Source organism: Mustela nivalis, assembly GCF_964662115.1.
Source record: "Mustela nivalis genome assembly, chromosome: 12".
Taxonomy (NCBI): Eukaryota; Metazoa; Chordata; class Mammalia; order Carnivora; family Mustelidae; genus Mustela; species Mustela nivalis.
In genome coordinates, this window is record NC_139031.1 from 75675121 (window position 1) to 75698672 (window position 23552).

The 23552-nt window shown below is 36.1% G+C and overlaps 1 protein-coding gene across 3 annotated transcripts in view; it reads left to right on the forward strand.

The window, feature by feature from the left end:
• The window catches only part of SEMA3D (semaphorin 3D), a 207602-nt gene that overhangs the window by 132699 nt on the left and 51351 nt on the right, over window positions 1-23552 (forward strand). For all 3 annotated transcript variants that reach the window (XM_082692540.1, XM_082692541.1, XM_082692539.1), the window contains 2 exons: window positions 2884-3012; window positions 12708-12850. In XM_082692540.1, coding sequence (XP_082548666.1) covers window positions 2884-3012; window positions 12708-12850 — 272 coding nt within the window. The remainder of the gene's footprint in view (window positions 1-2883; window positions 3013-12707; window positions 12851-23552) is intronic.

Here is a 23552-nt window from a genome sequence, read left to right on the forward strand (position 1 = left end):
GTGGACTGAACCACATTTTCTTATTGAGTTAAAGATTATCCGGGATTACTCTTTCACGGGCTTTTTGATTATAGTATTTTAGTGCCGTATCTCTATATTTAGCATCCTTATCCTCAGCGGAGGACCAAGCAAATCCTTCATTTCTACACAGTTTTAATTTTTTTTTAAATCTATATTTATTTATCTGGGAGAGAGAGAGTGTGTGAGCACAAGGAGGGGAAGGGCAGAGAGAGTAAGAGAAGCAGACTCCCCACTGCGCGGGGAGCCAGCGCAGGGCCATCCCAGGACCCTGAGATCATGACTTGGGCTGAAGGCAGATGCTTACCCCACTGAGCCACCCAGGCCCCGCTCTACACAGTTTTTAAATGAACTTCAGGTTGAATTCTTTTTAATGCAAACGACACATACTTTCTTATTCTATAATTTTATTTTGATGTCTTAGATTTTCTTATACGAAGCTATGTCCCTATTTGGCTTCTATGGAAGTTAAATTTAGCAATTCCTTAAACATAACAGGTTACAAAATATGCTGAAGATTTGAGTGCAAGGATTAATAATAAGATGTAGCAGATAAACTAATAAAACAAATGGTGGAATACAGGTAATATGAAATACAGATAATAGAATGTGATAACACCTTTTTCCTCAATGCGAAATTTTTGTTAGCACATTCAGTCTTCTCTTGCTTTGTCTACATTTTAAATTCGCTTGTGAGGTGACTGTCCTGTTTAAAGAAGGCAGTGCTGTGTGGTCTGAAGTCTGTTCTGAGGAATGTCAGCACGACCTCTGAATTTTAAACATTATAAGGACCCCTTTTGTCTTGGTTTGGTTCATGACTTTACTCTCTTTTTATTGAACTTGTCTATCAAATGTTTGAATAGACGGTAAGAGTGAAGTACCATGACATTTTAATTTTCACTTAGTGAGAACTAGTGATCTTCCTTTGAAGTGAAAGCGTGCGTGTTTTTGTGTGTTTTGAAAATCGTATGACTGATGTTTAGTCTTTATTCTCAGAAAGTGAGATAGATGATTTGGGATTCTGATCTGTCAAGTGGGGTTGACAGAGCCTTAATAAAAACAATGGATTGCAGGCATCAGTGACCCCTCTTACAAATCCCTAAGTGATTTAAATACAAAGACAGTTTTAAAGCCTGGTCTACAGATAGAGTTTTTAGGTTGAAACACACACTTTTTTTTTTTTTTTGGACAATATGTTCAAATATCTATAGTTTTTTATGTTTCAAATGAATAGTTTGTTTCAAACTCTTACCAAGTAATGCCTTTTTGATGTTGTTATTTTTTTCTTCGGTTTTTTAAAAATTTGCTCCACAAATGAAATATTATCATTTACCATTAATTTTAGGAGATTGCTTTAAGAGAAGGAAGTAATACCATATCTATATTTATTTTACCTAACTGGATTTCTCTCTTCTGTGTATTGTTTTGTTTTGTTTTGTTTTTTTCCTTTGGAAATTGACTCCTGTCACTATTTAGATTGGTTGACATAACAGGTTGAATAACAGGTTATTTAGATGGATGTAATCAGAAGATTTAGGAAATATCTCAATCACTTATAGAAAGTCAGAATTTTAGGAGTGCCTGGGTGGCTCAGTGGGTTAAGCCTCTGCCTTCAGCTCAGGTCATGATCTGAGGGTCCTGGGATTGAGTCCTGCGTCTGACTCTCTGCTCAGCAGGGAGCCTGCTTCCCGCTCTCTCTGCCTACTTGTGATCTCTCTCTGTGTCAAATAAATAAATAAAATCTTTAAAAAAAAAAAAAAAAGTCAGAGTTTTAAAGATAATGTTTCTGAGGAAAATTGGATTTTAGTGATAAAACGGTGTCTTTCACTGTTCTTATACATGGCCATTTATAAATCTAAATGTTCTGTAGAAATTAGTCTTTTTTTTTTTTTTTTTTTTTTTTTTTGTCTGTTAGGTGTACTCAACGTTGTTGACTATAAGTAAGGATTTCTTAAAATAGAAGCTTAGCTTTCAAAGGGCAATATATTCCAACGTAGGGACAGCATTCTTGTCTCTCTCCTCTCCAAGTGCCCACTAGCATTAAGGAACAGTGGCCCACACCCCTCTTTCTCTCCCTCAATCCTTTTCTATTCCCCTTCTTCCCCCATTTCTTCCCTTTCTCTCCCCATCCTTCTCCCTCCCTTCTTCCTCCCCTGCTCTTTCTCTTCTCCTTCCTCTTCTGCATCCCCACCCCCACCCCCACTTCTCTCTTTCTGGCAACACATGGATATGCATTTTACATAAATAACAGGACAAAGAAGTTCGGTATGCAGTAATAGCCACATCTTTTTCTTTTCAGGAATTCCTGTTTATCAGAACCATTAGAGATGTGATTAGCTACAAGGAATGCAACATGTTATAATTACCAAGAATGACTTCAGTGCTGAAAGCTCCCTTTCAGCAGAGGTTAGGCAGAGAAAAGTTGTGGTCATTGAGGTTGTGTCGGTTAAGTAAATACTAATTACGCAATCCATTCCTCATTATGGCATTTACTTTTTAGTATTTTTTTGGGGCTGCTACAAAGACAAACTCCTAATTATAGTGTATCTTTGAATTATTTGTGGGGAGAGGGGAAAGGAGGAAGAGCTTATTCATAAGAGAAGCTAATGCATATGCAGTTATGAATTCTGAAGACTTTGGCCATTTTTATCTTCAGGTCTCTAGCATCAACATACCAAAGTTCATTGAGTTATCCGGTCTTTGACGCTACAGATTTTTCAAAATTTGAATGTAAAATTTATGAAACAGTATCTTTTCATATTAAGCAAGGAACGCCTTTGGTTTCATGCCATGAAATTAGTGTATTGCCAGTAGTATCTGCTGCTGTACTCATAGAAGTCCTGTGTATTTTCTTCTCCCTCTCAGATGAGTACCTCTACTCTGGAACAGCATCTGATTTCCTTGGCAAAGACACGGCATTCACGCGGTCCCTTGGGCCTACTCACGACCATCATTACATCAGAACTGACATTTCAGAGCACTACTGGCTCAATGGTTAGTGCTTTTCTCTTTTCATTTTTTTTTTGCCTTTGCTTTTGGGTAGATAAGAAACTCATTATTACTCATTCAGATGTGTTTGGGAATAAGTGGTTTAGCTTAACATTATAAAATACATTTGATTAATTTCCCTCTAAGACAAATCCCCAGGACCTGTTGTGTATATAATAATAATAGCTGACACTTACTGAGAGTGTGCTATTGTCCTTGATGCTGTTCCATGCTCTAATTGATCCTTTAAATGTCCACAATGACATATGAGGTATGCATTCTTATTATGTGCCTTTTACAGATGACTAAACAGAGTGAGGTTGAGAAATTTGGTCAAATTCTTATAACGGGTCACTTATAGACCCTGGGGCTCAAGTTGGCGATCTTTCTCCTGAAGTCTGTTTTTTAATGACTAAGCCAAATACTATCGACAAGAGGGTAGGTTGTGATGCTAACTTCTTTGGTTAAAGGTAATTTATAACTGGGTTGAATGTCCCTCTAAAATTTTAAGCGTATTAATATTGACATTAGTTTATCTGAGGACTTTTTTATTCTGAGTATTCTGAGTTTTAAGAAAGCCACTAATGAATTAATTGACTAATTAATTAATTACTGTTTGCTTATGTTCTCCTTACAGCAGGTCAGATTTAATCATGGTAGTCTAATGTTGTCTAATTATCATAGGACTTTATTGCGGTATAGCGTGGCAGAATCACATAACATTTTGCCATTTAAGCAAACAACATTTCTCGTTCCCACCATAAATACTGGGTTTTAGTGCAGGAGGCCTTGGTAGACATTTCCTAGGGGCTATCTCTCCATCTCTCAGTATCATTTAAGCAGTGACAACATAAACAGAAGGGAAAAACACTTTAAAACATCTCTTTAGTCTGAACCTCCAGATACATTTGTTTACACAACAATGGGCTCTCCCTTGACCTAAGAAGAGCCTTATTAATGGGGAAGACAAATTTAGAATATCTCCCAACTACGTGATTTCTCATTAATTTCTCTACACTCAGTCAGGACAAGACTATCTTCTTGAGCATTGTGAGGTTTTTGTGGAAATACTTGGTTTGAGAGTGACTCCATGGATTTTTACCAAATAGAAAAACTTACCCATATCTGTTTAGGTAACAAGATATACATATGGCTTTAAAATGAAGTATAGATTGTATTTCTTAATCTTGGGATGGCAAATGTCATTAAATTGCCACTCTTTTCAGAGATTATTCTGTTTATCCCTTAACAATGACAGGTCCATTTAGAAGTCAATGGCATTGCAGAATTAATAATGTCGGAAATCTTTATTCAACTATTATTTGACTAGCATGTTTCTAATGCTGTGTGAAAAGGATCACAAAGGAAGACTTGAGTTGGTTTATTTAGTAACAACTTTTGGGGACCCTTGGTATAATGAATGCTGTTCTACTCCTGGGTTTACAAAGATGACAAGGGAGGGTTACTGACCTCACAGATGACGGCTACTGGAATCATTAGGAGAGAGTGGGAGTTGGGACTGGAAAGCTGTAAATATTATCCTGACACCACAGGGAAGTTAACTATGGCCTAGTTTTTTTGTTGTTGTTGTTGTTGTTTTTTAAAGTATAATTGACACATAACATTATATTAGTTTCAAGGGTAAAATATAACAATTCAATATTTGTATATGTTGCGAAATGATCACAAAAAGTCTATTTGATATCCGTCACCATACATAGTTGCAAGTATTTTTCTGTGTATGATGAGAACTTCTAAGATCTACTGTTTTAGTAACTTTCAAATATGCAATACAGTATATTAGCTATAGTCACCATGCTGTGTATTACATCCCCAGGACTTATTTTATAAGTGGAAGTTTGTGCCTTCTTACCCCTTCATCCATACCATGGTCTTAATCAGGGAAGCAGATCTTTGTTTTTTATAAAGGTAACTGACACTAGCATGACGAGAACACTAGAAGAGAATGGGGATAGTGAAAGAAGCCAGAGCAAGGAAATAGGAAAATACGGGACAAGAACAGAGGTATTGCCAGTGGAGATGGATGTGAGAATATACAGCAACAAATATTTTAAATAGAAGATATTTGTTTGGGGATAGAAAAATCCAAGGCTATGAGGACGGAATTCAAGAGAAGGAATGGATACTGAAGGAACTTGGTGATTAAAGAAGTCAGTAAAAAGGAAGAAAGGAAAAAGGAAGAAAAAAAGTAGAAAAGTCTTAGTGGACTGAATGCAAGCAAAGGACTAAGAATTAGGAAAACTAACATTTGTGGTTCCAAGACAGTCAAAGCAAAATGCTTAGTGATTACAGGCCCGGAGACCATATGACCCATATGCCCTCATATTTCCAGTCTACCTCTAATGTTCTGTATCTCTCGAAAGTGTCCTAGTTTAGACAAGAATCACAGCTCTGTTTCTGTGGAATTAAATAATGTGGGTTTAAATCCTGAATGTCACTTATTTGTGAACTTGGTCAAGCCTTTCTGTGTGTCTACATTGTTTTGTCAAAAATTTGGCATAGTAATAGTATTTATTCACAGGGTGTTCTAAGGATTAAATTAGATCATATAGGGAAGATGATACTGGGAAGTCTAATGGAAGACAATTTTAAGAGTTCAGAGTAGATGCTGTCATCACCATCATAGTCACTATTCTTGATGGTAAAAAAGACAGGAGGTGGCACTAAAACACCAAAGGCTCTGTGGTCCACTGACATCTGATAAGCATTTATTAACTATTGACCACCTTTTCTTTCTTTCTCTCTGCATTTCATGATTCTGTGAGCTCATCCACTCTCAGATTCCCAACTGTTTCCTGTGTTCAAGTTTCCTGAAACTATATTTCCAAACCTTTTTTCTGCAACTCAGAGCCCTTAAAAATATTTATTTGCGTGTCTTATATTTTCCTTCCAGTTCACAAGAAAGAAATTGATGTTTCATATGTGAATAAAGAGATCTAAGCCTTCACCCTGATAGTGCCACAAGGGGGGCTTTGGTTATTTTTTACAAGTCGTTTAAGTTGTGATCCTTTGCTTGAGTTTCTTTAAATAAATGCTGATACAGATAGAGATAGAGATATGTAAAAAACTAATTGGATCTAAAATCTAAAATCCCTGGAATCTAATTTAAATTATCTTATTTTCCCTTTAGAACCTGCCATTCAACACCAGTTTCCTGACTTCTATCTATCTTAACTTTCTAAACATTATCCACCCATTTACCTTGAAGTTATCTTTTATTCCTTCCTCTCCCCCACCCTTTTTATCTTATCTATCACTAGGGCCTTTACTTCCGCCAAAATATCTATCGACCTTGTTGTTTCCATGGCCACCATCATTCTGTAGCTCATCATCACTTGATCTCTGGGTTCTTGCCACTATTTTATTCTTTGTTAATCCACTTTCCTGTCGCTAATCTCTTCTGCTTTAAACTTATTTTGTATAATATCACTATTTTAGGCACTTTTAAAGTATTATTTTATTTACCGGTATAATCCTGAGAGAATTACTATTCCCACTTTACATATGGGGGATAGACCAGAAGTCAGATATACCATGCACAGATAGCTAGTAGATGTGGGGTTGAAAGTCAGGAATGTCTTTCTTGCTCTTGATACTTTTTTCTTGACATTTTAGGATATATTTTATGATCGGCCTAAATTCTGTTGTTTTGACTGCACATCCCCTGCTCCTGGAGCCTTATTTACAGACAAAGGCAGTGCCTGCATACTACGTTGTGCAATAGCAAACTGAGGATGTGGGTTTGGTTGCAGGTGCTAGAGCAGAGAGAGAACATGTGGTTGGGTAAGTGATGTGGAAGACCGTGGCAAAATCTCTGAAGTCAGGGTTAGTGAGAACATCAGATCAGCTGTTTGCTGATGGACAGGCAGCCCAGAATTAGAAGAGCATGATGTTTCAGGAGACCCATTCAGCCAAGGAGCTTCTCAGTTCGTGGAAACTAGGGCATAGCAAGGGAGAAATTATAGAAACTATATGAGTTTCTTATAATGAGGAAGTACTTGATTGGCTAAGGCAAAAGATTGACTTGCTTAGGAAGCATTTCTGTTTTCCATTTTGAGAAGTGGCCATTTTCCAGATAGAGTTACCCTGGGGTCCCAAGACAGAGGTCAGTGGATCATCTCGCTGGAATCGGGAGGACGGGGAAACAAAATACAGTGATTGGGAAACTGGGAAGATTACTGGGAATAAGGTTATCATAGACATGATCTTATTCAACCTCATATTCCATAAACTAAGATAACATGAAGAAGGTATGTCCAGGTCTATTATCCCCAAGCCTGGCCTTCCATTCCAGTACCAAACCTCGGAAAGCGGTAGTGTACCCTATCTCCTGAGTCACAAGTTTGACTGCCCTTCTGGGGGCAGTTACGGGAATAGAGGCTATTTCTGCCTTAACATTGGACCTGATGTACCAGTTACTGATGTAGACTACTTGCTTTGAAGTGGCACTAATAGAGTAGACACTAGCCACATGTACATTTAAATTAATTAAAATTAAATGCATTTAAAATTTGGTTCCTTAGACATACTGGGCATATTTCAAGTGCTCACTGGCCGCGTGGGCTAGGGACTCTCATGTTGGACAGCACAGATGTAAAACATTTCCATCATCACAGGATTTTCTATTAGACAGTGCTGGTCAAAAGGGTACTTATTTATTAACTGTGTGCAGTAGCTCACAATCAAATAATGCAACAAAAGTATACATTTTCTTTACTGTTCACTTAGATGTATGTGAAACTCATGCCTTGGTCTCATAAAATTGTTGCGAGGTTGAAAGAACTGACAGATATTCGATATTTCAAATGACGGAGTCGGGGTCAATGTCAAATCAGTTTCTACTATACAGTAAAACATCATTGTGTTATGTATTTCTGGTTAGACAGTTTGAAAGGTTTTCTTCCTGTTAAATTTTCCTCTCTGTACTTCCACTTTTAGTTTAGAATGCTAATTTTACGTTTGTGATTCACTAAACTCTTGTAATTGTAAAGCAGTATTACATTTAGATTAAGTGAATTGTAAGAATTAAATTAAATTTGCAATTGAGTGTGTTTAAATAATTAACCTTTTAAAAAGTATGATCTTATGTGAATCTTTTTTTAAATTAATTTATTTATTTATTTATTTTAATAAACATATAATGTATTTTTATCCCCAGGAGTACAGATCTGTGAATCTCCAGATTTACACACTTCTTATGTAATCTTTTTAAATCCATAAAATCCTTAATGCTTGTGTGTATCCCATATCTTGTTCTTTGCTCTGTCCAAAATTAGCCAGAGCAAGATCAGCTATCCTCTTCACTTACCAGTCCAAGGATCCTTGTCAGAATTCCTCTAGGACTTTGTCTAATCCAGGTTCAGTAACCTTAAGAAGTGTGAATACCGACCTCTTCTTTGGGAGACCAATCCGTCTGCTAAATACCTCACCAGGAGGATGAAAACTTGCGAAGATGCAGTACTATGGGCGGTTTTGGATGAAGTCTTGGATGGTTCCACACTTCTCTTTCTCACTTTTCTTAATCAACTTAATCTTAGAACCATCAGGAAACGGGAATGTAGATACAAGTCTGAGTGGTTACTCAAATACAGTTGAGTTTTCATGAGAATTTTAGGGTAAAGCTTAGAAGTATGATGACCATTTGGAAAATGAAAACAAACAATGATGCCTCTGATGCGTATGTTTTTATTTTCTTTGCTGGAGTAGATGAGAACTTCTGTTTTAAATTTTTATTTTTAACATATGGAGGCAGTTTTCATTGAAAGTTGTGTTTCATTGAAATTCTCCTGGAGAATTCTGTTGTCTGCAAATTCTCCTTCCACTCTGAAAGGGTAACATTTTTTAAAAGGGATAGTGAGAAGATATTGCAAGAAGTGAAGGAAAGGAAGGAAGTCGCTATTTGTTAATTCACGGTGTGGGTGTGCTCATCCGGTGCAAAGAGATTGGTGATGCATATCGCAGGCTCCGTGGGTTGATGCCATTTTCACTAGGCAGTGCCTCTACATGTCATGCTAATAGCTCATTTGTGAAAATGCATGATTTTAAACTCTATCCCCATTAGAGCATGTCTTTTCAATGCCGAAGGGGGAAAATGTGCCATTGTAATAAAGCCCAGGTGTCTATTGTTATGATTTTAAATTATTTAATGCAACAACTGTGCATGTCATACACTGATTAAACGATAACTATTTTTACTCAAACTTGGCAGCAACTCAAGAAAGAGTTTCTATACTAAAATACTAGCATTAATATTCTTCTAAGACAGGACCTCAATTGAATCTGCAAGAAAGATATTCTATATTCTTGAAACGCATTTATTTTTTCCTCATGAGTATGCTTATTATTGAAATCACACAATAGAGTACTGTTTGATACTACCTCATTTTTCATAATTAGATTTCTTCCTATAATAAACATTTGGCTTCAAAATCCCCATCATTCAGTTTTCTCACAGTACTCCAAAATGGTTGACTTATAGGACTTAGAACCAACATTTAAAAGAGAATCCAATAAAATCAATAGTCACTGAATGTAAGTGATTATTTATCTATGAACATCTAGGATCTATTGATCATCTGTATTGTATATTAGCTAAAAGGTGAAAGAAATACAAATTGGCTAGTATTTACTCTATTTTCCCCCACTGATATCATAGATAAAATTCCTGGAATGTAGACTGGTGTCATATTCTATCTTTGACCATTTCAAATGGTGATACCTGAACTTGGATAATATTTTCAATACCCAAAGTAGGTTTTTCTGTGCATTTCTGCAAAAGGAGAATAGGAATTGTCATATTTATTTGGTCACCCTGCAGACCATCTACATTCCACTATGTCATAGAATTATTTTTTTTGTTGAACTCAGTAAACAAGTGAAGACTTACCAATTGTCTCCTCTAACCACTTCACCCATCTGAGTATCTGAGGAAAGCTTTACAAGCAACTCTGTCTCTCACACTGGAATTCCTTTTACCTGTAATGATTTTCTGTTTCACATCACTAAATTCTCATTTCCTCTCTAGAGAGAAAGGACTGTAAATTTGTACTACAAGGTTATTTTTTAAATTATAAATTCAACTCAATCATTAAAGTGATAGGATATAAATGTTACAAGGGTGACTACATGCTTCATGTAGAACTTTTATTTAAATTATTTGAGTGCTATGATAAATTCTATTTGTGTGAATCCCCTTTTAAAGTTCAAATATTTGTTAAGATAAAACAAGCCAATCATATTCCTATAATTCATATATCTTTTCAGTTTTATCCCTTTTGTGTCTTGCTCCTGCTCAGGAAGGGCAGAGGGAGAGGGAGCTAATCCTTAAACAGACTCCCTGCTGAGCATAGAGCCCACAGTGGGGCTCGATTATAGGACTCTGAGATCATGACCTGAGCCAAAATCAAAAGTAGGACACTTTGTGGAATGAGCCACCCAGAAACCCCAAAACCCTACATGGTTTTCTTTCTTTCTTTCTTTCTTTCTTTCTTTCTTTCTTTCTTTCTTTCTTTCTTCTTGGATTTTATTTATTTATTTCAGAGACAGTGAGTGGGAGAGAGAAAGAGAGAGAGAGAGTGAGCGCACATACATGCGGGGGAAGGGGCAGAGGGAGAAGGAGAAGCAGACTCCCTGCTGAGCATAGAGCTAGACTCAGGGCTCAATCCCGGGATTCCAGGATCATGACCTGAGCCAAAAGCAGATGCTTAACTGGCCAAGCCACCCAGGCATCCCCCAAAACCCTACATGATTTTCTAAATTTTATTTTTTTATTTTTATTTTTATTTTTTAAGTAACCTAGGACTGTATGAAAAGTGAGATTATCAAGAGCGTAAGAGTCCACTGGAGTTCTAAACTTCAGGGAAAGAACTCGGAAATAATAAAGAACAAAGGAGAGAAAGTTCATGCACATAATTCCCACTCATTTTCCTCTTAAAGTTTCCCGTTTAAGCAGAGAAGAGGTTGGATAGGAAACCCCAGTGACCCAGCCTGACTGGGATGTCAAAGACTGAACTACCCATCACTTGGAATCAAACATTAACTTTTGTTTATTGAAGAAAGCTCTTGGGAAAGTTGTTTACTGGGCTATTGGCCTACTGCTCTGCTTTAGCAGGAGATGATTTTCGGGACTCCTGGGGTACATGACAATAGGGCAAATATTGATCTTCTTTTCTGTTTTGTTTTTGTTATGGTGCTGGTGGATGTGGTTTGAAATTTTTTTGTCTTCTCTTGTTTCCTGCTCTACTTCCTAAAGACTGCTCCGTGCTTCCCTCCAGTCATCTCCCATTTTCTACTTCACTGAGGTTCTTCCTTCTCGAATAACCATACTCTCTATTTTGCCTTAATCAAAAGAACAACTTCCAAATTAGTATCACCTCATTACAGATCTGTCACTTGGTTCATTCACAATTCTATAAAACCCAGACTTAAAAATGCCCCAGAGTTTTTAAACAAGGAATTAGTAATCCAAACTGTCTTGTCATTGGTGCAGGGCCAAGGGATTAGTTGAGTTTCTAATATTTTTTTTTCATTTGACCTATATTATGGGCATCTTTCCATGCCAGTATGTTTAGAATGTGTACTTTGTTTTTATCAGCTACCTGTTATTTGAACAAGTGTGTGGATGTGCTAAATTTTCTATCAGTCTCTTGTTTGTGTTCATAATCATGATTATCATCCTGAAGATTCATTTAATAATAAACTTATTGAACACTTATAAATAATTAATATTATAAATTAAATATGAATTAATATTATAATCATAAAACTCTATCTTATTTAAAATTTTAAAATTTTAACTTAAAATTTTAAATTTAAAAATTATATTTAAAATTAAATGTTATAATTATAAAAATAATTATACAGTTAATATTATAAATTAAATATAAATAAATACATTTATTGAAACATTTATTGAACCCTTATTGTGTGTCAGTCACTACCAGATAGCAAGTGCTTTACATACATTAATTCACTTGGTTATCATATCAGTTATCCTATTAGGTAGATGATTGATAGCCTCATATTAGGCATGAGGAAATTGAGACATAAAGAAGACAAAAATTCACATAAAGCCACCTTGTAGTAGGTGGGAGAGATAGGATATAAACCTGCAAAGAGTGTCTCCAGAACCTACAAGGGAGTCAACCCAAGCTCTATTAATTAGTTGTTTTAATTTCCCTTTTCCCTAAAAATTTTCCCAAGTAACATCATGATGTATAAAAATTTGGGGTGTTGTTTCTAGTTTTCCCTAAGCTCTTCATTCTATACATTGTGATTAAAAACAAACAACCAAACCAAACAAAACAAAAAAACAGTGACTCCATCAAATACAAGGAAAATATAAAATCGTAGATTCTCCAGGTTTGAAAGGACTTTCTAGGTAAATTTGTTGAGTTAAAGCAATTGTGAACATCAGCCAGTCATGTTCTCACCGGCTCTCTGGAATTCCTAGAGAACTTGTTTGAGATCCCTGCATACTAATGCATGTTTCTGTATCATGTCCTGTATATTTGTGGGTATGTCTCATTTTACTCATTCCATTTATGGTTCATATTTTTGTGTTTTATTTTTTATTCTGCTGATCGTTGTTTCCCATTCAAAGACACCTTGTTCCCAAGATGATGCTATCTTGGATGCGTTGTCTCCGTATTGTAATCCATAGCTTCTTTTCTTTCAAACAGGAGCAAAATTTATCGGAACTTTCCCTATACCGGACACCTATAATCCAGATGACGATAAAATATATTTCTTCTTTCGTGAATCATCTCAAGAAGGCACTACTTCTGATAAGACCATCCTTTCTCGAGTTGGAAGAGTTTGTAAGGCAAGATATATTTATCTTACTTAAGTAACATGTATGTGTGTGTATGAACAATTAATTATATAATGTTAAAGTAAAAGTCAATGTCCATCATTCATAAGTGGTAAGATAAATTCACACTATCTTACATGAATAGTTTTTACGATCCAAAAGTGAAAAGAAAAGAAAAGGATACAAATTTTTCTAGTATTAGGGTTTTTTTCGTTGTTTTGCTTTTTGGTTTTTTTCCCCAGTAAGAACTGTTAACCAGGTTTGACTTAGATCTCTTTGGCAGCTTGCTCCTTATTTTGACAGGTTATCCCTTTGCCAGTATTCACTATTCCCGGTAAGATCCCTGCATTGTCCTGGACCATGGAAATTAAAATGCTTTTGGACATTAAATTTGATTTTGAAGTTGAAAGTAGTGTAATCACTGGAGTAACTTAAACACGAACAGAATAAGGTCTGGTATTTTTATGAAAACACATCACACATGCAAAATTATGTATCTTTATAGGGATCGAGTAAGTTGAAAATGTGGTTATAGTAATACTATAGTAAATATTTTCTAGACCATTTATCTAGATTAGGCTTTGAGAATGAATGAGATAAGAAGAAAAAACAAAGCAAAATGCAGAACTTTTTTTTTTTTTGTGAAGAACACTGTAATTCATTTTTTAAGATTGCCATATTATGTTAGTTACAGGAAAACAGAATTCTATGAAACACTTCCATTTGTTCCATGCAAGTTCTCATTTGAGTGAATACAAGCTTTATAGAATAGTAATGCTCCTGGCTCACACTTTTGATTTCAATATATTATTTTTTCAGTTGGATTTATCTTCCTTGAAATAACTTTCCTTAAATCGCCAGACACCTTTCATAAACTCTGTTATTAAAAAAGAGCTGTTAAGTTAATAAGTACTCTGAATAGGAAGCTTTTTTTAGGTCTTGTACAAACTTTTCATTTTCTTCTATTTGAGCCGATCACTTTTTTGTCTCCATCTGTACCCTCAGGCTTTTGAACACTTTCAGAGACAGAAATACAAACCATCACAGAGCTTAAAAGTGCTAATGAAAACATGGCTTTGAATGAGGCCAGCTCCCAAGCACACATCACTCTTTTCCTAGTGTCCTAGCCACTGATGCTGCCTCCCCCTGATCCCTTTACCCCCAGGGGACAGACCTCTCTAAAAAGCATCCTCATTCTTTCAGAGTCCAAGAATTCACAGTAATTTCTCTTGAAGCCTCTTGCCTAGAGATGAATGGCCATTGCTTGGAGGAGTCGTAGCATGTTAGTGTACTGAAGCATGCTTTGTAACAACAGTATTCCGACCCTGAAAAGCGGGGCTGTGGATTGACATCATTTACATAAATGAACTACATTAAATATGTCAAAAAAGATTTACAAGTCACTCTCTGATGAACACCGATAACAAGTGTTTTGTGAAGGAGTTCAATACTTATTTCTTCGTAGGTCTAACACATGTGATAGAAAATCATCTGTTACAAAATAGTATTTGTACCCTATTGTTAAATGTACTGAAAGCTATGTGAGAGGTGGAAGAATATATTGAAGAAAAATGTAGTTGCCCCGTTTATAAAGTTTTATTTTAAAATTATGATAGAGAATCAACTACAAGCCTTGGGGCATTTTGTTTTAATTATGAACAAACTCCTATATAATTAAAAAGGCTGAGAGAATTGTAGTGCAGGAATCTTCCCACCACAAAAAACTCGAAGGCCACACAGCAAGATTTTGTCAAGCCATTGTGTTTGGATAAAAAGCTAACAAATTGTGAGATCAAATAAGGACATGTGATGGATGAATTTCCTCTAAAAAAAGAAGATATAATGGAGGTCCTTCTTACCTCTCTTCACTCAATCACTGTTTCTAGTTAGTACCATCTTCAGAATTTCCCACTACACATATGATCCGTTCGTCAAATGTTTACAACATTTGGTTTTGCATACATCTCTAAAATTTCTTAATTGCAGTATGCTCTGACAGTTTTGAACTCTACTTAATAATTTAGGGTTAAAGTGTGGCAAAAATGAGCACTTGTAAATGGAGATTTCACTGACAAGATTTAAAATGACTTGAAATCTTTTTATAAATATGTCAAAATAGGAAGTTTATATTTTAATTTTTTTAAAGATTTTTTTATTTATTTGACAGAGAGAGAGAGCAGGAACACAAGCAGGGGAAGTGGGAGTGGGGAAAGGAGAAGCAGGCTTCCACCGAAAAGGGAGCCCGATGCGGTGCTCGATCCCAGAACTCTGGGATCATGACCTGAGCCGAAGGCAGAGGCTAAACAACTGAGCCAGAGACAGAGGCTTAATGACTGAGCCACCCAGGCGTCCCATAAATAATAACAAGTTTAATTAAAAAGAAAACAACTGTTTGGCCTCATAGTTGCTGTTAAATATTATTTTCACATAAAATGTTCTTCTGACATTATTCAGAACATATTATTCCTCTCTGTTGGTTCTTCTTTTTTTTTTTTTAACCCCCATGGGATTATTACAACACTGCTTTTCAGTTTCAAGAAATAATAACAAATGTATGTCTATGCTATGAAACAAAATTGAGTTTGATAGATATAAGCAAAGATCCAAGAAGTCAGAGATCATGTTAGAGAAGTAAAAGTGAACTGTGTACACTTTACTGAGTTTAGAGAACTTTTTAGTAATGTGGGAGTTCTTTATACTCTTTATTCCACCAGGATATTCCTACAGGCTCATATATTTATAAATATTCTGGTTTTGTTGTTTTTATTTGTTTCCATTTGTAGCTGATGACCTTCAGCCTCCAAACTGGTGACAATTTAAGCTACTAAACTCAAGTAAAAGTCATTTTATTGACCTGTCAAAGATAGTACTCTTTGTGTAGTGTATTGTTATTGGTGGGGAGAAGGTTTATTGAAATAGGCAAAAATTACACAAAAATTATTAAAGATTGTTTATAGAATAAGAGTGAGTCTTTTCAATTCTGTAACCCACTCATTATTATATTATTTCATTATCTCAATAATAACAAAATATAAGATCTGGACAAAATGCAGTAATACACTAGACCCTGGGAGATAAGTACACTGCTGTCCCCTTTCTTTGAAATCTCCCAGCACACTGAGGAAATAATCACAATATTAAGTGACAGGTAGGAGCTGAGAATACTGCATATTTGACGAAGCTCAAAAATCAAATCCTATAGAAGGAGGAGGGCTACATCAAGGAAAGGAAAGGAAAGGATAAGCCTTTCAGGCAGTGTAACAGCATATATTTGGTTTCCAGAAGGGTGAAATTTTGTTGAAAGTGGAACTGGAGGGGTGTATATGGGGGGCAATGTCATTCGAGATTAGAGTGGTAATTTGGAAGATAAGAAGTCTTGTTTCCATATTAAGTAGTTCAAACTCTATCCTGTAGGCAATGAGAAGTTATCAATTTTTTTTTTTTTAAGAAAAGAAGTGACTTGATGGATAGATATATTTGAGGAACCATCTGGATTGAGAAATATTTGTGACTAAGGACCCTAAAGGAAATAGAAGTGAATAGAATAGAATGCACAGAATCTAGATATGGATGTCTAATAAGTCCTTAATTTGTTACTTTTCCTTTATTAATTGCTTAGTGTAGACTAGTCTGTCTACTCAAACTTTACGTGATGATAGGAATGTTCCATATGTCCACTCTCCAGCATAGGAGCTATGTGGCTATTAGTATTAACATTTGATTAGTGTGACAGAGGAGCTGAATTTTTAATGTTATTTAATTTTAACTGATATTAATTTAAATAGTATCATGTGTGTTATCAACTCACTGGAATTAAAATAAAAACTTTAAGTAATAAAGATAAGTAGTATCACATGGCTAGTGGCTACAATATAAATATAAACTATGAAAATATTCATTTACTTAACAATGTGTGCACAATGCTGTGCTAAATAAACAGTAGTTTTATAGAAGATAAAAAGAAAAAAGAAGTTATATTTGTACTCACTGAGCTTGCAAACTACTAAATGATATATGTTTTAAACAAGAAAACACAGATTAATATATCATTGGAAAGTGTGGTAAGTGCTAAAGTGAGCGGGTGGTCACAGGGCATGGTTAGGAAAAATGGGTGGCATTTAGATTGGCTGTAGAAGATCTTCTGTCTGAGAAAGTAACTTTTGAACCAGATATTGAAAATGATCAGGAAATTGCAGGGCAAAGAGACAGGGATCGGGAAGAATATTCCAGGCAGAAGGAAAAGCACATGTGAAATATCAGAGGTGGGAAAGAGCATTTAAGAAATCAAAGGGGCAGCTGGGTGGCTCAGTCAGTTAAGCATCTGCCTGCAGCTCAGGTCATGATCTCAGGGTCCTGGGATTGAGTCTGGTGTCAGGCTCCAGAGGGGAGTCTGCTTCTCCCTCTCCTTCATCCCTGCTCATGCTCTCTTTCTCTCTCACTTTCTCTCTCTCAAATAAATAAAGCCTTAAAAAAAAATCTTGAAAGAGCTTTGCTGTGATGGGAACATAACAAGTACGTGGGAAATTAACAGGATAGTGATTGTTTCCCCTTTAAAACATACGTAAAATTTCAAGTCATAAGAGGTCTTATCTTCCCCGTTCGTATACTGACTGATACTGCAGATAGCGACATCATAATGTATATGAGAGGCTGCAACAAGTTCCTGTCCTACTGGATCCTTGATGCATTTTAATTCTTCCCTATTACTGTCCCAGAAACATTAATACCTGCCCATAGACACAGACTCCTATATTCTTAGTAATTGTGATTTCCAGAAGATAACCAGAGATGAGGGAAATTCACAAAGAGATGTCTTCTGATATTTGATAGCAAAAACACCAAATACTGTGTAAGGGCATGAATTTTATACTTGGACATGTCGAACTTGAAGTGGCTCTGGGATATGCTGCCAAAATAGCCAGTTGAAAATGGAAACCTGAGGCTGGAATTATGAACTTGGAAATCACCCATGTACTGGTGGTTCTTGAAGTCATGGAGGTGTGTGAAATAGTGCAGGGAAATATGTAGTATGAGATCAGTGAGCAAGGACACAATCCCAAGGGACAACAATATTTAAGGGGAAAAACAAAATAAAACAAAAACAGAGGAAAATACTATAAAGTCAATTGAGAAGAAATACTTTTTTTTTTTAAAGATTTTATTTATTTATTTGAGAAAGAGAGACAGTGAGAGAGAGCATGAGCAAGGAGAAGGTCAGAGGGAGAAGCAGACTCCCCATGGAGCTAGGAGCCCGATGTGGGATTCGATCCTGGGACTCCGGGATCATGACCTTCGTTGGAGACGAAGGCAGTCATCCAACCAACTGAGCCACCCAGTCATCCCGAGAAGAAATACTTTGATAGTAGGTGGGGAACTCATTGAGAGTGCCATGACAAAGGACAAAAGCTATTTCAAGAAGAAAGGAATTGTCAGTAATACTGCACACCAGAAGGAAGTCAGATAAGATTATTATTAAAAATCACATATTCGATTTCGCAGTAAGGATATCACTAATATAGTTTGCTCGAATGATGAGAATATTCAATGTGGAAGCAGATAAGGCTTACGTCTCTGTTCTATGCCTTCCTAGCTCAGCTTTTTTTTTAAGATTTTATCTGTTTATTTGACACACAGAGAGAAATCAAGTGCACAAGCAGGGGGAGCGGGAGAGGGAGAAGCAGTGGGGAGCCTGACAGTGGGCTAGATGCCAGGACCCTGGGATCATGACCCGAGCAGAGGGCAGAGGCTTAATTGACTGAGGCACCCAGGTCCCCCCAACTCAGCTTCTTAACTTAGGAAATGAGGGCACCCATCTCTTCCATGATGTTGTTACCAAGGAAGTGAGAGACTTAAATGAGATCATATGAATTTGGGTGTGGCAGATACTGAGGAAGGTGCTGGAAAACAAGAGTGATTTAACTAGGTCTCTATTTTCAAGCAATCAACAATGTAGAAGATTGACATGTGCCGTGTCATACAACAGAGAGTTAAATGTCAAAAATCACGTAGACACACACACAACATATCACTCATACACACTCACACTTTTGGAGCCCGGTCAACCAACTACACTTGAGAGCGCAAGAGTGGTAGTATGTTTATATTAGGGACAGGGGTTGGTTAGAGATAGGTCAGTTACTAAAGGTTAATGGGAAGAGATGATATTTAATTAGTTTTGATGTTTGAAGTTATGGTTATTATTTTGCCTTCATTTTTAGCAACATTTGTACTTGGAGGGTGGATCTTATTTCTGCATGTAGTCAAAAGGATTTGGAGACATGGTCTGGTGAAAATTTTGTGGAGAATTTGAACAATGCAAATTTTAGACAAGAGACGTGGACAGGGAGAGACGCTAAATGTAGTAAAGAAGCTGAATTAGAGTACATTTCATGACAACCTCAGGAGAGTAAGCACCTCCTTTCAATCACTTTCACACTCAGTGTTATTATCTTTGTATATGGCAGAACACATTTACTGATGAATTATTTTTCAATGGTATCCCTACTTGCCTACCAAACTTCTTACTCCATTTTTCTCATATTTAAAATAAGATGCTTAGCCTAGATGATTTCTAGAGCCTTGCCAGACTTTCTAATTCTTTATTCTGTCATATAGCCAATATTTCAAGCACCAAATGGTGCACCTTACACCCTGGTCTGCTCTCATAAATGGTAAATTACACAGATCTCCATGGCAAGGTAATAAATGTTAACTGAAAGAACAGGTGAGACAGCCTGAAATAAACCTTCTGAATAGTCCTTTCAGATACTATTATTTATGTCTCTGTGGTGTTTATTACCACGTGTGTGTGTGTGTGTGTGTGTGTGTGTGTGTGTGTGTCCCTTCAAGACTCACTCTGTAAGTTACAGTGTGGAAATACCAGTCTCTTCAGTGAGGCTTGCTTGCAACGTTTCGCCTCAAGGCTGTTTCCCATTATTTTGGGATTCTGTTCATTTTTGGAAGCATTGTCCATTAGCTTACTTAGGCTCGCCCACTCTGGATTCCAGCTGTAGGTTATGCCAGTTCTCTTTTTTGTTTTGCAGTATTTCCTTTGGTCCATGCCAGGAATTCAGTTTGGATGGTCCTTTCACATAACTTGCCTGGGGGTCTCATTAATAGCCTTTTGCCTTGATTCCACTTGCATTGTCTACCTTGATATATGGTCCTTTTTGGACAATTACTGCCTTTGAAGATTTGTGTTTTTAGGCCGATGACACTTTCCGTATTTATTGATCTCTGCCGAGTTGTGGGGGTTTTTTGCTTACTTTTCAACGTGTCACTTACAACCTAAATGAGAGATTTAGAGCCACAAGTTACAGATGTGCTTTTGCTTCACTTCCATCTGTTTTCCTGTCAGAAATTCCTAGGCCAGGATTTACACTGTTGACTGTAGCTTTTTTTTTTAATTTATTGAGCTCTGATCCTACCTGAAAAAAAAAAAGAAACAAAAAAAATGCTTATCATGATTACATTTACTTAATTTTAACCTGTCAAATCTTAGAAAATGAACTTTTTAGTAGAGACTATTACCTAGTTCTGCATTTCTAATAATCTTTACAAGTTCTTGCGGTAGTTAGAAAAACATGTTCTCCATTTTGATTCTCCAATAGCAAATCAAAAACAGTCATCTCTAAACACGAGAGTCCCTTTTAGGGGGGGAAAAAAAATATATATATATATATATATATTGTCTTGAAAGCCTCTTCAGAATAGATCCCTTAAAAATCACTGTGCTTAATACCTGCCACACAAGTTTTTTTGTTTATTTTGTTCTTCTCCTCCCCCCTTTGTCTGAGATGTTTGAGTTTGCATAGCTTTGTTTCTTTTACCATTAAGGGATTTCAAGATTATTTGTCGATGAAATAGAAGACTCCTTACTTTCTTATTTTGCTTTTATTTCTTAGTGGTCATAACCCTATTACTTTTTTTTCCCCCATCTCAATGAAACAGCTAGATGAAACGTGGTTACCACACATTGCAAAGGAAGATCCGGGCTAAAAAGGAAAGCACAACGACATAGTTGTCTCATTTGATTCAGTCCTTGTAATTCACTGTCTTCCATTAGTTCATTTAATGTATTAAAAATGTCCTCATTTAAGCTCTGCTCTCAGTATAATACCATATTTTAGTGTATATGACGTGCTTTCCTAATGAGGCTCTTGGAACCTCTTATTCCAGATTTTATTTTTTGTTTCTGTCACATCGTGATTATAGTTTCCAGCTTCTAAATAGGCCATTCTGTGTCTGGATTATCCTTATCATTTTTATTTACGTACCCAGCCCCATACAGACCATGTGTATTAAGTTTACAAAGGTTCTAAAATCCGCCCCTGGAAATAAGTGTGTGAAGCTCGAGGCAGCCCAGGGAGTACACTGGACAGTCGCTCTGAAAGGTCAGTTGCTGGGGTCTTAGCCCCAGTATTTCCTGGTGGAATGGGTCTGCAGGCAATTCAGAGGCATATCTCAACACGAGACTGTTTAAAACTCACAAGGGATGGCTGTTATCATAAATGACAGATCAGATAAAGAATATGAATGCTGTATTGAAAAATACAAGAGGCATTACATTGCAAACACCAAAGTATTAAATTGCCCTAATCTTATACCGAATGCGTAAAAAGGGTCCATGGGAAATCTATGTGTTTATCTCAGTGGGGCAGTTTCAGTTATGGAAAAAAATACGTTTATTGATTTACAATATTGTAGTATTTAGATTACACTTCAAAAGAAACAGGTAGTATTAATTCAAACCAAAATCTCTGGGACTAAATGTCATTAAAAGCTAGAATTGGGGAGAAGTGTGCATAAAAACTACACAGATGATAGTTTTCAAAGTGTTTGGGGGAATTCCATTCTCTTGCCCGCACGAGGATGCAGAAGAGCATTAAGCAAAAGAACTAATTTTAAGCAAAGAAGAATTTATGAACCAGCCTGACTCCTGCATCAAACCTTTTTTCTTTCTCTTTTTCTTTTTTCTAAGTGCTGAAGATGTGCCATCCTTCAGTGTTTTTTGACTGGAAAAGCCTGGTGTCTTTCAACTTAAACTCATAAATATGGTTACAGATTTCTGAACGCTAATCTATATTTCAATGGAATACAACATGTTCACAGATGTCTTGTGATTTCGTTGATTTATAAAGTCTTCAGGCGTTAAGAGCATAGAAGCTAAAAGTCAATTCTTGTATTTTCCATGAGCTTCTGTTTCCCAAGACATAGGTGAAAAGGATCATATTTATAAAGTGCTAAGAGATCCGCAAAGAGGATGATGTATACAGATAAAATTGTGTTTAGCAGATGAACCCAGCATAGTGACCTAAAGGTCAAAAGACATACTCAATAAAAGTTCATGTGTGACAGTTTGTAGCTACTCCACATGTCTATGTAAGATTTATAAGCACTTGAATCTGCTGGGACAGTAGAAGCAAAATGGAATCACCATTAACCTGCCTTCTGACTGATCTACCCATCAGTAGCCTATGAGTGGAAATCATAGTATTTCGTAATATGCAGCCATCACTAGAGCACCTGGCCCAGAGAGTTTATTTTCAAGCTGCTGAAGGATTCTAAATTGTGCTTTGTTTCATCTTCTGTCTTTTCTGTTTTTAAAATTAAGAACTGTCACAAACATATAAAAAGCCATAGAGAATAAGAAAACAGTCCCCCTCTGTGTTCACCCCCCACATGGAACCCATGTGGTCTCACTTGTTTACATTTAATTTCTTTGTTACTTTCATCTGCATCTTTGTGTAGAGAATGTCAAGGCTTTTGGCAATCTGACCACAAAGAAGCTGTGATAGAGTGGAGGCACAGAAGAGACGGTGACTAAAAGCTGCTGATTCTGACATCTCAATAATAAATCTATTGTGTTAGTGAGATAGTTGTGTTCTTTAGAACTTCACAAAAATAAGCAAGGAGGTGACAATTTAGTACAAAAGTGGTTACCTCCCATTCAGCCCTCCTCAGGGCTTAAAGTTTTCAAGGGGGGATTTTGTGGATTTACAAACAAATCCAGGGACTGAGAGGTGGTCAAGTCAGTCAACTGACACTTCCTTTCCTACAGGAGAAATACAACTCCTTGAGAATTGAACTTTGCCATTCCAGGTCATGCTTCTGGATGTCTCTAAGAGTTACTATCCAGTCATTAAATGCTTATAATCCATCCCTGAGAACTATTATCCTAGAAATTATACTTCTTTACCTGCTGAGAGCAGGTGGCTTTCATCTTTGACCTGGATTTTTTTTTTTATTTTGCTTGTTTTTTTATCATTTTATTCCTTGAGGGGCCAGGAAAGGGTGCTCGACGATTGGCAAGAACATTTAAAGATTCTTTTTGTTCAGAGAATTGCAATTTCCATTTGTCGGGTTATATATATATATATATATATATATATATATATATATATATATATATGTTTATTTATTTACTTTTTATATTATATATATAATATACATATTTTATAAAAATATATATTTTAATTTTTATATAATTTATATATAATTTAATTTAATATATAAGCATATATAAAATATATATTATTTATATATCTTTATATATTATTTTTATTTATATTTATAATATAATATTTTATACACACACACACACACACACACACACAGGCTACAGTGTAAGTCCCTTTCCTGTCCAACAAATTTGAGCCTCGTAGAATAGTTAGAACTGTTTCATGGTTTGTCTTGAATATGGATGATCACTGCA